The sequence below is a fragment of the Perognathus longimembris genome, chromosome 22 (assembly GCF_023159225.1).
Source record: "Perognathus longimembris pacificus isolate PPM17 chromosome 22, ASM2315922v1, whole genome shotgun sequence".
Lineage (NCBI taxonomy): Eukaryota > Metazoa > Chordata > Mammalia > Rodentia > Heteromyidae > Perognathus > Perognathus longimembris.
In genome coordinates, this window is record NC_063182.1 from 20,823,537 (window position 1) to 20,841,759 (window position 18,223).

At 34.7% G+C, this 18,223-nt stretch overlaps 1 protein-coding gene across 1 annotated transcript in view; it reads right to left on the reverse strand.

The window, feature by feature from the left end:
- The window catches only part of Adgrv1 (adhesion G protein-coupled receptor V1), a 496,777-nt gene that overhangs the window by 379,520 nt on the left and 99,034 nt on the right, over positions 1-18,223 (reverse strand). Inside the window, exons 34-43 of the mRNA XM_048331390.1 lie at positions 16,839-16,969; positions 16,156-16,255; positions 15,603-15,782; positions 14,830-14,993; positions 10,683-10,776; positions 8,239-8,317; positions 7,997-8,135; positions 7,261-7,402; positions 2,521-2,783; positions 224-399 (exon numbers count right to left, since the gene is read on the reverse strand). Coding sequence (XP_048187347.1) covers positions 224-399; positions 2,521-2,783; positions 7,261-7,402; positions 7,997-8,135; positions 8,239-8,317; positions 10,683-10,776; positions 14,830-14,993; positions 15,603-15,782; positions 16,156-16,255; positions 16,839-16,969 — 1,468 coding nt within the window. The remainder of the gene's footprint in view (positions 1-223; positions 400-2,520; positions 2,784-7,260; positions 7,403-7,996; positions 8,136-8,238; positions 8,318-10,682; positions 10,777-14,829; positions 14,994-15,602; positions 15,783-16,155; positions 16,256-16,838; positions 16,970-18,223) is intronic.

Sequence of the window (18,223 nt, forward strand, 5' to 3'; positions counted from 1 at the left end):
CTTCCTTTTGCTCAAGGCTAGCACTCTGCCACTTGAGCCACAGCGCCACTTCTGGCCATTTTGTGTATATGTGGTGCTGGGGAATCGAACCCAGGACCTCATGTATATGAGGCAAGCTCTCTTGCCACTAGGCCATATCCCCAGCCCTCCTTCTACATTTTTAAGCAAAAAATATTGCCATCCTAGTTTTAGAAAAGATAAATTCCTTATAAATACACTCTACCTATTTTCAATGGCAGAGATGCTGAATAAGCCCAGTGGGGCCTGATTTTGCAATACTGTGATCAGGGTTTGAACACGAGTCCCAAGTCTAGCACCTCCAGTTGGATTAAACAATGTGCAGACAAAATGTTCATCCATTTCTGGTTCCGTGTCTAATATGGAAGATATGTGTAGGGTCTGAAAACAAAAGCAAAGGATAAGTTAGTAGAAATACAGTATGGTTTCAACACAAACATAGAGAAAATCCTTAACTACATTGACAACCAAATAGTATTTTGAAAAAGATTATTTTTTAATTTTAAATTAATACTGCTCCCTAAAATGTTTGGGGGACTTTTCAAAACGGTGACATGTTGCAATGAAGTGCCTAAAAAGTAAATACTTATGACAATTAACAATAACACATGCATTGAAAGATTTGATATTTGTCATCATTTTTTTCCCTAACAACTAATCCAGCCTTGGCTGCATAATTAGTCTCAGTTTGGTCTAGGATTCGCTGTCTAGATCCAGTCATAGCCATAGGAGGCAAAAACCAGAAATAAAGTGTTCACCCACTGGAAAAGGAATAAACAAATTATATTTTACGCAATCAAAGACAGCCCAACTCAGCGATAAAAGAACCAATTACTGTCCAGTGCAGCCATACATATTTCAAGAATTATACTGAGTGAAGGAAGGCAACACAAAGAGTATATACTATTTCTGTGAGATTGACCAGAAAGGAAAGGAAAACCACCACATTGCTCCAGCAGCAAAGAGTTTACTAGGGGAGAGAAAACTGCTGGTGCTCATGCACAAAATGGAGGTGTGGGAGACAGAGAAGAAGGAAAAAGCAAAAAAGACAGAAAGAGTAAGAGAGAAAAGGAAAGAGTGGGGACTGTATTGAGCCAGATTATATAGGAAAAGGTGGGGGATATGGCCAGGTAGATTGGATGTGACCTCAGTGAAGGGGGAGGAAACTGACTAGAAGTGTGCCAGTTGCCTAGGTAACTCAGGTACTGGTTGCAGACTTAAACAGGTGGAGGGCATCTGCATGGAACCCTCCCGGGGGGTGGATTAATTTCATTCTACTTAAACAAACTTGAGAACCCGCAAAGTATTCAGTCTGAAAAATTAGAAAATAGTTTCCCTGGAAATGGAAGAGGCAAAGGGAGAATTTTCTAGACAAAGGTAATATTGAGCATCTTCATCTGAGTGGAGTTACATGTAGATACAGATATTTTTGAAGTCAGTCATCTATGTGCTTAAGATTAGTGTATTTTACTGTTTATACTTCAAAACAAAAACAGGTAGATAAGAGTTCAGTGGGTTAATAAATTGGTTTAATTCTTATGAGCTAACATTTAATATGCTTAATAAAACAGAAAGACCTCTTAATATACTTTGAGAAAAGAGGCTTCAGGAAAAAACACAATTAAAGATAATTTAAAATAGAGAAACTGAAAAAATGTAAGAAGAAAGTGATAAAGAAAAGACAAATTCATGTTTCACTTCAAATTATATGGTAATGTCAAGACAGGAGTGTCTGAACAAATCAATAAAATGTTTTAAATTTCTGAAAACAAAAATAATCAAACATGAACATATGCTTAACTTTACACAAGCATATCACTATGAAAAGTATCTGATTATTAAATGACTTGTTTAACTTTAGGGCTAGGATGTATCTCTAGTACCAGAGCATTTGTGCAGTACTGGGTTCAATCCCCAGAAGCACAAAAATGAACTATAATAAACCAACAAATTAATTACAAAGTTTAGTGGCAGAAAATGAATGCATAGGAAAAGTAGTTTGAAAGTTAAACTTTTATAAGTACAGATCACATTCATAATGAATGGCAGCATCTTTTCTCCAATAAGTTACTCCTTTCTCAAACAGCTATGTTTTATAAACAAAACAAAGAGAAATGAGTGGCCTGTAATGGTAGTTTCTATGAATTTATGCTTTTTAAACAATATAAAGTATGCCATTTGAATGGGTTTGTAAACTTAAAATATTAAAATATGTATTTTTATTATATACGTATTCCTCCACTCTATTAACTAATTTTCCCAGTTATGCTCTCTTTCTCTCTGAATCTCTTTCTAAATACATACACACACACACACACACACACACACACACACACACACACACAGGCTGTATAATATAAAAGCTCTTGACACACAGTAATCTATTCATGATTTTATCTCTCACCTCTTAGAGGCATTAGAGAGGCATAAATAATTTGCCTCTAAGAAAGAATTATTCGCAAATTTTAAAGACCATCTGTTTTCATTAAATTCATACTCTACCTTGAATTGAACACCTTCCTCTAAAACAATAAAACCTCTGGAAGGAGTCAAGTCCTTCGACTCTGCTGAAGAATTGACATCTGTCACCATGAACTGAACTGTCACGGTTCCAAACAGTCCTTGTGCAGGTTCCCGGACAACGTACAGTACTGCAACGCTCTCCTGCACGTAGACAGCTGCCGGTTCTCTCAGGAAAAAGTGCTCACTGTTGTTAAATGACAGCACTCCAGGGCCATCGTCATTAGTAAGGACAGTAATTAAAGCTGCCAAAACACAAACATGCAAGTGATCAATGAAGATTGAAGAGGCTGTAAATGCTGAAGCAAGGGTGCATTTTTTGTAATGGACAAGTTCTAATGTGGTCATTTTAAGAATGCCATTCACTTTTCCAAATAGAAGACACTTTAATTCATTTAATGACCTTTCATGTTCTTTTAATCTTGGAACAGAAGGCAGGTTTGTCGGCCTGATGGAAAGATACCTCTAAAAGAACAAACATGAAATATCACACCATTCAAACAGTGATGTTCCCCCACCAAAACAGAATCAAAACAATGACACTTGTCATCATGACTGTATGGCAATGCCCTTGTCCATCAGCCAGATAATTTGTAAAAGTTATGGAAGAGTCAGAACTCTCACCATATTCTAAATAAAATGCTTGTTTGCTAAGAATATTTAACTGAGAATTCTAATGAGTTAAAAATATAATCCAGGGCTGGGGATATGGCCTAGTGGCAAGAGAGCTTGCCTCGTATACATGAGGCCCTGGGTTCGATTCCCCAGCACCACATATACAGAAAACGGCCAGAAGTGGTGCTGTGGCTCAAGTGGCAGAGTGCTAGCCTTGAGCAAAAGGAAGCCAGGGACAGTGCTCAGGCCCTGAGTCCAAGCCCCAGGACTGGCCAAAAACAAAATTAAAAAAATATATATAATCCAAAAGATTTTGAAGATAATAGCATTTATTTTCACAACTAATAAAAATACTAATAGTAGTAACCAATACAATTAAGGATATACTACTACTTGTTCAGTTTACATTAAATCATTTAATTTCCACTATATCTCTGTAAGGCTGATTGTATTTTTATTCAAATTTTATAGAGTATATGAGTAAATCACAGATAGGTACATTTAAAGAAGTTCAAAACTAGAAAGCTGGGCACCTTGTCTGATTCCAGAGTTTAGCTCTGGTGTACAGTGCTGTCATAAGTATTGCTATGCATGAATATTTCTTGCATATTAACTGGCAGTATGTCCAAAACCAGATGAATGAAGAAAATGAATTCAATATATGCCATGGCATGTTATATATCCATAAAGAAAAGTGAAATCAGTCATTTGTAAGAAAGTGGATAGAATTGGAAGTCTTTGTGATGAATATAATAAACTTCAAAAAGCCAAAAGTCATGGTTTTGCTTATTTGTAAAATTTAAAAGATACATATTTTTTCATGGACTGGTACTTATGAACATACATATATACATATACACATATATAGAGAGAAAGAGAACATAAGTCTATGAGACTGTTTTGGATGATGAGGGAAAGAGGAAAATAGAACAATGGAAGCTGGATAATTTTGAAATGCATTGCAACATACATTATATGGAGATGACATGAGGAATCTCAGTGAAAGTTGTTGATCAGTAAGGTTTAGAGATCATGAAAGAGAAAGCCAAGCCAGTTCTGGTGGCTCACACCTGTAATCCTAGCTACTCAAGAGGCTAAGGTCTGAGGATAAGATTCAAAGCCAACTCAAGCAGGAAAGACCATAAGACTCTTATCTACAATTAAGCACCAAAAATCCAGAAGTGTCCCTATGGCTAAAGTAGTAGAGTGCTAGCAGTGAGTTGAGCTCAGGGACAGCAGCCAGCTCCAGAGTTCAATCACCAGAACTGACGAACACAAACATACCCCCCCCCTCAACACACACACATACACAAAACAAAGAGAGAGAAAGAGAGCAACAGAGAGGATTATTCTGATTGAATGCAATATATGCATATCTGAAATGCCATAGTAAAAACCCTTGGAATAATTAGTATATGTTAAAAAATAAAATTACAGGAGAGTAAAACACATTTTGTTAGGAGACTGAGTATGAATATTCAAAACAGATTTTCTTGGGGAAATGAATACAGTGAATTAGTTTGTTTGCATTTATAAAAAATAGAACAATGAAATCTGTTAAAATTGTTTTGCAAGTAGTGAGAGGGCAAAGGACAGTGATGGAGAAGGTAAATTTGGTTGGGAAATCTTACATGAATATATGGAAATGTCATAGTTGTAAATAAAAATTTGTTTTAAAAAGGTTAAAGACTACAAAACAAATGCACAAAGCCAGGAAATCCACTTAAGACTATATATCCTTTTTTGAAAATTTTTTCTTCATGTAGCTGTATGAAGGGGTTTCAATTCAACTTGTCAGTTTGTGAATATAATGCATTTAGACCACAGTTATATCTTGATACACCAGCTCTTGCTGTTTAAAAAATTCAATATTTAAAGAGCGTTTATTCACAATAGACAGTACACTTAGAAACTAACATAGAAAACAGAAGACCTATATGAAGAAAATCACGTTGTTGTGTAACTATAACAGATACTGCCAGTGCTTCATTATATCCCTTTGTCCCATTCTGGGATCATTTGTAGGAGTTCCTATTTTGTGGATTCTCTCATCTGAGCACAGCATCGACTCAGACAAGAGTCAGACCAGAACTTCTGAAGGCACTGGAGACTTAACACCCAAGGAAATGGTAATGGGAGATAATGAATGGATATCTGACTTCCTCCCTTCGCAGAACAGAGCTGTAGTCAGCTCAGGGTCTGAGGACTCCTGCAGGACTGAGCCTCAATCATTCACAACAGTAACATTCATTAGTGCACCTGCCCTCGGTTTTAAATAGATTAAAATATATTGCATATTGAAAAATCAATGACTAGTAGATGTCCTATCTTCTATAACATTAATTAGAGTACTGGTTTATACATGACAGTAGGAAAACAAACTTTTACCCTTACATCACACATAAGCAATGAATAAATTCCTTTTATGTTCTATAAATCATATATGCCAAATAAAATCAGAAGTGAGAAAACTAGAGAAAGTTATTTGATAACGTTATTTGGAATACACTTTAATTAAATTTAAAATAATATTACAATATAGTTAATATTTTAAGTTTTTTTTTAAACTTTACAATGAAAGACATCATAATAAATTCAAAAGATAAAAGACAGTACAGGAGAAACGTTTACAGTAAGTTGACCCAGTTTATCTAAAGAAACATGTCTCTGAATCCTTACATCAAATGAACCAATAAATTACTTCTGTTTAAAACCATCTGACTTGAGTTTTCTATTGTTCATAGATAAATAATTTCTCAACAACATGCCATATCCATTCCTCCACTCTTTTACATATGACTCTATGCTCTACAGAAAAATGAGTCTCATCTTAAACATGTACTTCTTTGAATATGAAACAATACACTCAAACAAAGGTTTCCAATCACTTAGAAATGTCAGTTTATTGGATCAACATACCAATAAAACTAAAGCCCCTTCTGAGGTTACTCCAAATTCTTTTCACTATAAATAGGATGTTTTCGCATAAAGGACAATAATTCCAAAATACAACAGTCAATAAACATAAAACTAAAAGGACATTTAAGCCAGAGTTAAAAATGGGAAGTTGAAGTGTCAGCCACCAACCAATTAATCCTGTAAATCCATTGGCTTATCTATCATCTGAAAGACAACAATCAAAGTGACTTGTTGGGGGAGGTAGGGATGTTGTTAGGGACTGTACTGAAGACCTTGTGCACACTAAGCTCAAGCTCTACCATTTAGCTACTTCTTCCACCCCTTTAGAATCACTTTTAAATAGGCCTTCAGACCAAGATCATTATATTCATGAGGTTTTACCTTTTGTCTTATCTGCTTACTCTTTTCTTCAGTAGTCAGTACAACACCTAAGAAGCAGTGAAACAATGTCAAACTGCTCCAACTAAAAAATAGGTGCTCTTAATCTGCCAGAGGCCTCTATACCCTCTGTTCTGTGCAGAAATGCAGTGTCACTTTAGTGACACTGAAGGGATAGCCTTTGTCACTTCTTCTATTGCTGAGCAGGAAACTAGAGTAGAGCACAAAATCGAAAGTAAAGATATCCACAAATTACACAAAATCACTAACAATTGAGGATGTTTTAATAGTATCATGAATGCAACCAATTTTTTGGTTTTATATAAAGACACACAGTCTAGAAGTTCTATTGTACTGTTATAAAATTTCAGAATCCTTAACTCAAAAGACTTTTTAATGCTAAGTATCAAGAGTCTGGTCTCCATAAAATGGAGTTCATTTCTCTCTGTATCTTATCTGAGTATATTGGAAACCGTGTATACTGGTATTAGAACTAGGAAATTGAAAGGGAATACCAAAATCGAAAGACACAGGGTAAAAAAAAGACAAATAACTACAAAAGCAATACTTGCAAAACTGGTGTAAATGAACAACTCATGGGGGGGAAGGGAAAGGGAGGGAGGAGAGGGGAATGAGGGACAAGGTAAAAAACAGTACAAGAAATGTATCCAATGCCTAACGTATGAAACTGTAACCTCTCTGTACATCAGTTTGACAATAAAAATTTTTTTAAAAAAAGAGTCTGGTCTCTCCTCACATTAGGGGAAGCAGCATGAGAAAAAGGAACTGTGTGCAAAAGTGAATAATTACCTATCGTATTCTCCCCCAGCTCTAATCCAGGAGAAGGATTTGTTAATATCAACTGAAACTTTTCATCTCCCTCTGGGATGTCATCATCAAGAATCAAAATCTCCACTGTTTTAGACCTTTCTTTATCATCAAAATGAAGAATCTGATAAAAAAAAACATGAAAGGAAACATATAATGGTTAAGATATCTGTGTTTGTACAAAGGGTTTCCAAAGAAGTACAATATAATTGTGAAGAAAAAAGAATACAAATTTTATAGGGAATTCTTTTCCTTTATTTTAATATGATCTTTCACTCAAGTTGACATGTTGTTTTTTTAAGTAAAAGCTATGGTGGAAAAGAAGAAAAGGCAAATACTTGGCTAAAAATGAAAGATATGTAAAGACAAAAAAAGAAATAAAATGAACTAAAATTTTCAAGATGCATAAGAAACATTTTTTTGAGGTCATCTAATGGTAGATATTCCTTAGTTATAGTCTATTCTCCAGGATGACATATTGCCATAAAATAGTTATTGAATACATGAATAATCTTTAGAAGAACAGTATAATTCAATTCAAATGATTAAAATAGTGTAAAGAAGGATTTCTTCTTGTGGAAATCATTTATCTTATTTCAGAGTGGAATAGTTAATATTTACTATGATTATTGTATAGGACCTAAATCATTATCATTCTCAAGGACTAATGATTACAACTCAACCTGAAATGTCATCTGTGATACAGGTCGAGACCCACCATTGGAGTGAAGACATAATCCAGTCCCAGTTGAGCTTCCAAATTCTGGGCATACACGAACAAGGAGACCTGGCCAGAGGCCTCTCTGCTCCTCTTGGCTACCAGGGTTACATTCCCATAGGTTTCACTGACTTCAAATCTACAATAAAAAAATACCTATTTTTCTCTTATAAAGTTAAATTTCTTGGTAGTAAAGAATCGGAAGCATAGGAAATGGCTCTCTCACACAGCCACAGGCTTACCTGCTCTGCTGCCATTCGATGACGCCTCGGGCACCATCATTAGCATCAATAATTATTTGAGCAGTTAAGCCCTCTGAGTCTGAAAAAAAAAAGTGGAAACATTTTTGGGCAAATATAAATTTATGAATATGAAATGTACTTAAAAGCATTGTTTATAGTAGGAATTAAAAAATTCTGTTTGAGATTACAGAATTTCTTGCATATGGTTGTTATTAACATTACTCAAAAGATGTTTAAGAAAGTGAAGACAAATATAACATCAGAAAGGATACTTTTTGCTCATAAGAGTCACTGATTTTTTTAGGCAAATAAGAATAGTGAGAAATAATAAATGAGCTTGTGTTTTTATTCTTAATAGATTGTATTTGTCACTTCTGTTTAAGATCACCATTTCAAGGAATGAAAAGGAGGAAGTGGAGATGGAAAAGAAGAGGAGAAAGTCAGAAAGTGGTCCAAGGAAAATATCCAGGTGTAAATAAGACACAAAGACAGAGACGGGGATAGAAACGAGACAGGTGAGAAAAGGGGAAAGGGTTGGGAGGGTTAACAAGAACCTAATACAGAAGTAAGATTCTCTTATATTTTTTATTTTATATTCTGCTCATCAAATTTATTAGTTTACCAATACCTTTGATTCAGTTTTAAACTACAGCTAACATTGTTGGGTTTTTTTGTTGTTGTTTTTGTTTTTGTTTGGGGGTGCATTATTTTGTACCAGTCCTGGGGTTTGAACTCAGGGTTTAAGCCATCCATAAGCTTTTCTTGCTTAGGGCTTTTCTCTACCACATGAGACACAGCTTCACTTTTGTCTTTTGGTGGTTAACTGGAGATACAAGCCTCACAGATTTTCCTACCCAGGCTGGCTTCTAACCATGATTCTCAGATCTCAGCATCTTGAGAAGCTAGAATGACAGATATAAGCCACTGGTGCCTGACCCTTGTTAGTTTTATGCAGTTATTATTGTAATTATTATTATTACTATTATCAGTCATGTGGCTTGAACTCAGAGTCTGGCCACTGTCCCTGAGTTCTTTTGCTCAAGGCTACAGCTCTACCACTTTGAACTACAATGGCAGTTCCAGTTTTCTGGTGGTTAATTGGAGATAAAGTATTCATAGTCTTTCTTGCCCAGGCTGGCTTTGAACTGTGATGCTCAGATCTCAGCCTCCAGAGTAGCTAAGATTGCAGGAGTGAGCCACCAGCACTGGGCTTTATGCAGTTATTTTTAGGAGTTTGTCCTTTACCTTCTAGGATACTTAAGACAACTGATTTATGGGGAAAAAACATACGGAGTCTAATTCTCTTTAGATTGCACACTGGTATTTTCCAGGAAAATATAAAATTATGATTTCTATATGACTAGAAGCTAACAAACAGAGATTCTAAAAGCTTGGATTCTCATCCAAGCACTTTACCATTTCCTAACTATAATTTGGGGGCACATTATAAATCTTTTCTTAGTCTCAACTTTACTGGTACAATGGAAAGATGTAGGAAATGATAGTGCTTGCACAAAGCATTTGCAACAAGCGAATTGGAGAACAGTGCATATGATCGTAATATGAGTAAAGCAGCAGTGGACAGTATTTTGTTAGGTTTTTAGCATAAATAATTGCCTTATAATAATATTTGATGTAAATGTCCCAGTCATTATAATCATCTTTTTTTGGAAGAATTAAAACTTGCCTAAGAATAATATGTAGAAATAATAGATATTTATCAATTTCAGATTTGTCACTCAGAGGGAAGGGAGAATACTGTTCCTGAGGAAACTACACACATCCTTGCTTCTCCCTATCCCAGTTTAGCTTTCCGTCAAAGCAGCCACCTCCCTCCCATGCACTGGGGCAGTGGGAAGGCCACCTCTCCTCGCTCACCACCACCCACCACACCTAGAGGCTTCCCACAAAATTTTTCAATACTAAATGTTCACAGTGGAAATGGGGTCAAACACAGGACGACAGCTTGTTTTAAGGAAGCTACATTAATATCTACCAGGTTCCAGTTTTACCTTTTAGTCTGTAATGCATTAACTGCATCTTTTCTAAAAGCATGAAAAGAAAAAAAGATCAAAGGTCAAAGAAAGAACCAGAGCACAAACAAATAAATGAAAGATAGGCTTTAGTTTGGAGATCTAATGAAAATAGCTAGTTAAATTTTAAAGAAAAATGTAAAAAAATATTTTCCAAAGAACTAATATATTTTAAGTATTAAAATTTTGGTTATAAAATTGTTGCAAAACTTAAAAAGTATCAAAAAGTAATTCTTAATGTTTTTACATTGTCCCATGAAGAAAACTGCAACAGTAGTCACTAATTTAAATCTAAAAGCCCAATATTGTCAAACATTATTGAGACTAATGATTGTCACAACAGTCATGTCTGATTATAAAGCAAAGTTACTTCTTTTGACCAAAGCAAAAAGAAATAAAACTCTAACATACCTAATCTGGGAGGAAATGATGTTAAGGGAGTTGTAATGAGTTCAACATAAGTTAAATTCACCAAGAAATATTCTTCTAGCTCAGGTACATCATCCTGAAAAAAATTATACTCATTAAATTTATTTTATCTTGTTTTCCAAAGAATTCTCCTTCAAAACTACAACAATAACAAATGCAGGAGAGGACGAGGCCAAAAGGGAACCCTACTACGTTGTTGGTGAGAATGCAAACTTGTTCAACCACTCTGGAAAGCAATGTGGAGGTTTCTACGAAGGCTAAACATAGAGCTCTCCTAGATCCAGCAGCCCCACCTTTGGACATCTACCCAAAAGACTTCAAGCAAGACACATTAAGGCCACCAGCACAACAGTGTTTATCACAGCACAACTTGTCATTGCTAAAACATGGAACCAACCTAGATGCCCCTCAATAGACGAGTGGATCAGGAAAATATGGACATATACACAATGGAATTCTATGCCTCCATCAGAAGGAATGACACTGCCCCATTCGTAAGGAAATGAAAGGACTTGGGAAAAAACAATATTAAGTGAAGTGACCCAGACCCAAAGAAAAATAATCTCTATGGTGTCCCTCACAGAGAATAGCTAGTACATGATTAGGCTAGTCATGGTAGACGATCAAAATACCCCAATAGCTACAGCCATATGATCACATAAGATGATGCCAAGTGAAATGAACTCCAAGTTATGGAGACGAGAGTTATGGCACTGTTGTAATTATTATCAACATGCCATGTGAAACCATACCTTTTGTATTTTTTAATATTTTTCCTTGTCTGTTTGTTTGTTTGATTGTTTTATTTAGTTTTGTTTGTCTCGTATTCCCTTCCTGTGGTTGTACCCCTGCTATCACTATATCTCATCCGAATACCCTGGATATCGTTTATATATGTATTAGAACTGGGGAAGGGAAAGGGAATATCAAAATTAAGAGACAAAAGACAAACCATTCCAAAACTAATACTTAAAAAACCATTTGATCTAAATCAACTGCACAACTCTTGGTGAGCGAGGGAAAGGGGGAGGGAGGAGGGAGGGAAATGAGGGAGGAGGTAACAAGTTGAACAAGAAATGTACTCATTGCCTTACATATGAATCTGTAACCCCTCTGTACCACACTTTGACAATAAAGAAAAATGTTTTAAGAAATTCTGCTTCATACGTTATTTTTATATTAGATTACAAATATACTTGTGTGTTTAAATATAGAAATTAAATAGTATGGAAAATATTTAAATTACAAAATTTACCATGCAACATTAAACATACACTTGATTGTAAGAAAAGTTATTAAGTTAAGCAATGGAAGACTACCTACATATTATGATTTTAAACTAAGACTAATATGTATAATAATTAGGTTAATATGCAGTCCTAACTATTTGAACATGAAAAAACATTTTGAATTTCCATAATATTAAATATTTAGAATAAAAAGCAGAATGACACCTGGAAACAATACAGCTGAAGAGTCAATAATGTCTATCACCAAATTTTATAATCTGAATACCTCAACTGAACTATGTTTGTAATGAGGAAAGCAATAGCTGCATTAGTAGAGGCTTATAATTATAATTAAAAATAATTCTTATGGAGTCCTTGTCCTAGAGAGAATGCTTTAGGAACAATAGGATGATTCCTGCTGTTATTAATCACTAGTCTACATATCAAAGGAAGGCTGCTACATATTTTCTGTTTTAAATGCTTATGTACTTAGTAATAAGTCTTAGTAATAATGTACTTAGTTATATTCAGTTACATTAACAATCTTAAATATTTCAAAGATGGTTTGCTTAAAAGGTGCCCCATTTGTAAGGAAATAGAAGGACTTGGAAAAAATTATACTAAGTAAAGTGAGCCAGACCTAAAGAAACATGGACTCTATGGTCTCCCTTATTGGGAATAATTAGTACAGGTTTAGGCAAGTCATAGCAGAGCATCACAAGAGCCCAATAGCTATACCCTTATGATCACATAAGATGATGCTAAGGAAAATGAACTCCATGTTATGGAAACAATTGTTATATCACAGTTGTAACTACTTTCAATGTCCCATCTGTATCTGTAGCTTCTATTATGGATGATGTTCTTGTATCACCTTCCTGTGGTTCTACCTACACTATCTCTGTAATCTTATCTCAGTATATTGGAAACCGTGTATACTGGTATTAGAAGTAGGAAATTGAAAGGGAATACCAAATTTGAGAGACACAGGGTAAAAAAAGACAAACAACTACAAAAGCAATACTTGCAAAACTGTTTGGTGTAAGTGAACTGAACACCTCTGGGAGGGGGGGAAGGGAAAGGGGGAGGAGGGAGCGGGGTATGAGGGACAAGGTAACAAACAGTATAAGAAATGTATCCAATGCCTAACGTATGAAACTGTAACCTCTCTGTACATCAGTTTGATAATAAAAATTTAAAAAAATAAAGTTTTGACAAATCCTCTGTTACCTGTTACATAATGTTGCCTTTTATATTATGCATTTTGAGTTCTTATCGTGTCACAATAGGTCACAGAATTTTTTAAAAAACAGTTAATTATTATTATTACTATTAGTATATTAAATTTTTATAAAACTAAAAGAGTCTAGCCCAAAGGGGGATGCTACTGCACTGTTGGTGAGAGTGTAAACTACACTGTTGGTAGGAGTGCACACTTGTTCAACCACTCTGGAAAGCAATGTAGAAGTTCCTCACAAAGCTAAATCTAGAGCACCCCTATGACCCAGCAACCCCACTTCAGGGTATTTATCCAAAAGATCACAAACAAGGCCATACTAAAGCTACCAGCACATCCATGTTCATAGCAGCATTATTTACCATAGTTAAAATATGGAACCAACCCAGGTGCCCTTCATTAGGTGAATGGATCAAGAAATTGTGGTATATATACATACATACACACATACATGTGTGTATACATGTACATATATATATATATATATATGCTTCTATCAGAAAGAATGACATTGCTCAATTTGTAAGGAAATGGAAAGACTTGGGAAAAAAATCATACTAAGTGAAGTGAGCCAGACCCAAAGAATCATAGACTCTCTGTTTTCCCTCATTGGTAATAATTAGTTTAGGATAGTCCTAGTAGAGGATCACAATAGCTCAATGACTATGTATGTAAGACCATATAAGATGATGCTAAACAAAATGAATGCAAGGATAAAACAAGTGGTTTTCCATTGTTGTTGTTATTTTTAATTCACTATCTGAAATTTTAAAAAAATAAAATAATAAAAAGAGCCTAGGGGAGAATAAATTCTTTTTCAAATAGGATCTCAAATGAGTGTAATTGAAAAGTATTTTTCCCAATGATATTCCTCCTCTCTTTCTCACTTAAAAACCATCCAACCATCTCTCCTCCAAAGTAAATCTTTTCACGGACCTCTTTCAAGTATATGTAAGCAGCTGAAACACTAAGTCCACTAAGACCCAATATAATACAAAGATTTCACAATAAAAGAAATCATCCAAAATGCAGTTTTAGTCACATTATGCTTGATCATAGTTTCCTTGTATGGATGACATCAGTCTCTTCTGAGTTTCCACCCTCTCTGATTGAACTGATCCAACTCACAATGATACTGACCAATATGGATCTGCTGGTCTAGTAACTCCTTCAGAATTATCAAAAAACTTTTGGGACCACTTGCAACACGTACCATTTGACAGGGAACTTTCCTAAGGAAATTCTCTTTCAGAAGATGGTTCTATCATAAAATGCACAGATACTGGCACAAGGAAACAAACAAAAAACTCCTACGTTGTTTGAAGAAAAACATACTCATATAAAGAAATAAACTGATTTAAAAGTAAGGGACCAGGAGAAACATCAAACCAGAAAAATGAATTCACATTGTTAGAGAAGATAGTTGTAAGTTACAAAAAGTTTATATTAAAGATAGAATTTTTTAACATAGAATTAAAAATAAACATGTGATCCTAGTCTTCATGAAATTTAAATAAAACCTGAAATGTCAAGGTGTTAGAAGTCTCTTACAAAATGTTGTAATATGCTTACAATAACTGATGACTATTCTACCACTTTCTACTTTCTTGGTGATGACTTCAGGTTTTGTATAATAATAATAATGAGGAAATAACAGTTTTACCTCAAGTATAGTAATGTTGATGGCTTTTGTTGTTTCTCCTTTTTCTAAAACCAGAAAGCCAACTACAGGGACAAAATCAACCTCTGGATCGGCAAGGTTTCCTTCTGTTTGGTTCTTCAGACTCAACATCCCAGGAATAGTGGCATATGTAACATTGACAGCTCCTAATGCATTGGGTTACACAAGGTCTTTGATGACTTTAAGTTTTAAGTTATGTCTCACTTTGAGCTCTTTTCCCATGCTTTAGCACTGCAGTACAAGTGTCATTGACCCATATTCTTCATCTTTTCCCATACCCATGCTCTTCACCCTCTGTGAACGCTCAGCTATTCCCTACTGTAGGCAAAGCTTACTCCCCACTTTTCAACTTGGGTTATGGCTATGTGTGTTATTTACATCAATTGTGTAAGGTGAAAATGATGATGTGCTAGTTCTTACCCTACACTTCAGCAGGCCCTGTGTTTTCACTTGCTTTCTCATGCCTCAATGTGTCTCCAAATCAGAAAGAGAAACATGTGGAAGAGCCAGGCTGGAAAAGCCCAGCCTAGTTAGTGTACACAGACCCAGCATACTTCTGTTGGCTGCTGAAAGTCCATGTCTCTATTACACATTTTTGTGAAACTAGATTCTTTTAATCTTTCAAACACAAAGAATGTATTAGGTACTGTACTGAATTAATAAATAGTACTTATCCTTTCCTTATTTGTGTGAGCATCCTTATAAGTATAATATTTTGAACACCCTGACTAGAGACCCCATTCATTGCAACAAACCTAGAGACCCAAACTCTCTGTTGATGAAAAGCTGGATTGTTACATTAGCCTCCTGTAGTAAAACAAATCTTGATGACGGAGCAAAATTTAAAACTCCATGGGGTTCATCACTGGCTTCCACCGTCAAGACAGCAGCATATCCTTGAGCATCAAGCAGAGCAATCCCTGCTGGGGGAACCCCTAGAATACCAGAGATGATATTAGGAATGCTAATGGTGCCTCACATTTCCTTGTAAATACATAAATTACAGCAACTCATACTGAAGCATACGACAATAATAAAAACTAATAAGGGTTCTATTTTGCTCATTTCTCTAGTAGAAAACATCAAGTTGACAAACAGAATCTGCATTCCATATTCACATACTGTCCTAATGGTTTTGGGTTCTCACAGATCTACAGGAAAGACAGTATTTTAAACAGTTAATTTTTAAGCATTATAGAATTTTAAATGTTTTTAAATTGTCTAATAGCTACATGCAAATGTACCAAATATTATTTTTTTGCTCTCTAAAAATACTTAAAAGAAGTTCACAATTGAATTCTGGATTACCTTGTGTCCTGATGTCAGATAGAATAACTTGATATACTTCTTTCTCTTCAGGAATGTTGTCATCCAACAAATGGACAAATATTGTTTTACTCAATATTCCCTATTTCAAACAGAAAGAAATCCATCTCTATAGTATTGCTGATCAAAAGCAATCATCTGCTTTTTTGTCCATATAAATTGTGTGCAAACAAATATTCATTTAATCAGAGAGTTTTTAGTTAAAATTTCAATTAAATAAAAACACTTGACTTATGAGAAACAAGGTTTCAGGCAGACAAAGGCAAATCCTATAAGAAGATTCTAAATGCTGACCTGATTCATGTACATTTTATCCTATGAGTATTGTTAAAAGTTTCAGATGAAGTAATGAGTAATCAAGATTTGCTGCAATGGTAAATAGGAAAAGAAATGGAGAAAGAGAGAGAAAATGACAGTGTTGCCCAAATACCAGTTATTGATATTCCAATGTAGCATGAAAGGCATTGGTCATAGAGCTTGGCTCAAATATAGAGGCAGTAGAAATAGAGAAAGAAAAAGTACAACATTAAAGAATTCATACTAAGTGGAGATAAAGAAGAAATAATGATGATAAATGTAATAGTGGTATTAATTTTCCATTCCATTTTGCAAAACACGTTGTATCTCCTAAAAACTGATAGTAAAGCTTTTCTTTCTGGTATTACCTCAGGAAAGAAGAGTTGTCCAGTAAAGTTAGCAAAACTGAGTTCTATATTTTGCCCAAATATTTCCCAATCAACAGTAACATTTCCTCGACCGGGAGGTGTTCTTATCACATGGAATTGCAACATTTCTCCTGAAAGTACAATGTATTGTTTGGTAAGTACTTAATGAAAAAAGAACTGAACTTGTGAACTCACCACAACCCACACTCCATGCATGCAACCATTATGGCACCTTGCCCATGAACATAATAGAGCTATTCTGCTTTGAATTTTCTAGAAGCTTTATACATGCTTATTGTTTACTGCCCCAATAATTCCAAATCTAAACAGTATCAAGTTAATAGAATTTTAGGAAATTCAACCTGTAACAATTACAAAAGCACATGCTAAAGTGAGAAACACAAATTTGTATCCACGCCAAATCATGCACCAGAACACTAGTGTTCTGTAGGTTAAGGAAAATTCCTTGTGGTCAAATGTAGTCTTAGCACAGATAAATTCTTCCTCTACTGCCCAAAGGACATGAGCTCCTTACACTGGAATGCAATGTGATTTTACATAATGCATGCATAGAAATGCTTGCAAATACCTGAAAATCACATTTCTTTAGATTATAACTTACATATACCATCAATGATTTTGTTTTATAGAAAAAAATGCAAAGGAAAGGTGTCAAATCTGTCCATCAATGTCTATAACATCACCAAAGTTATAGTTATCCTCCTAAGATAATTAAGAATTTTGGATGTTTTACATTCCTGCATTATACTCCATTCAATACTTTATAAAATATTAACTACTATAAAATGTCTATGAACTATTAAATTAATGAGAGTAATCCTTTTCAAATTGCTAAACTGAGCTTGCCAAAACTTACAATGATGACTTTGAGGCTTGTTGAAAATACATTCAGTTCACTAGTTTTATATGATGACAGAGATAATTTAAGGTACAGTTGATGAACAATATAACTGAAATTGTTATGAAAGATAAATGGAACACTTAAAAGGCTTTGGAGAAAACATCACAGAGATAAGAATTGAAATGTACAGACATCCATTAAAAATTTCCAAACAGCTATTTTGTACCCAAGTACAACCTTTAAAATTTTTCAAAAAAAAACATAGAAATAAAATATTTTGTAAAACATTGCTTTAGTGTTTTTCAAATTACAATTTTTAAATATTTTAATAAACCTAAACACACATTTCTCTTTTTATTTTTATTTTGGCAGTGTTAGGGGTCAAACCTAAGGCCTCAAATGCTAAGGAAGCATTCTGCCACTGATCTATCTCCCAACCTCTAAACACATAGTTCTAATAGAAATGTCTCAAATCAATACACGATGTAATGATTTACATACTATCTTAGCACTAGTTACAAAA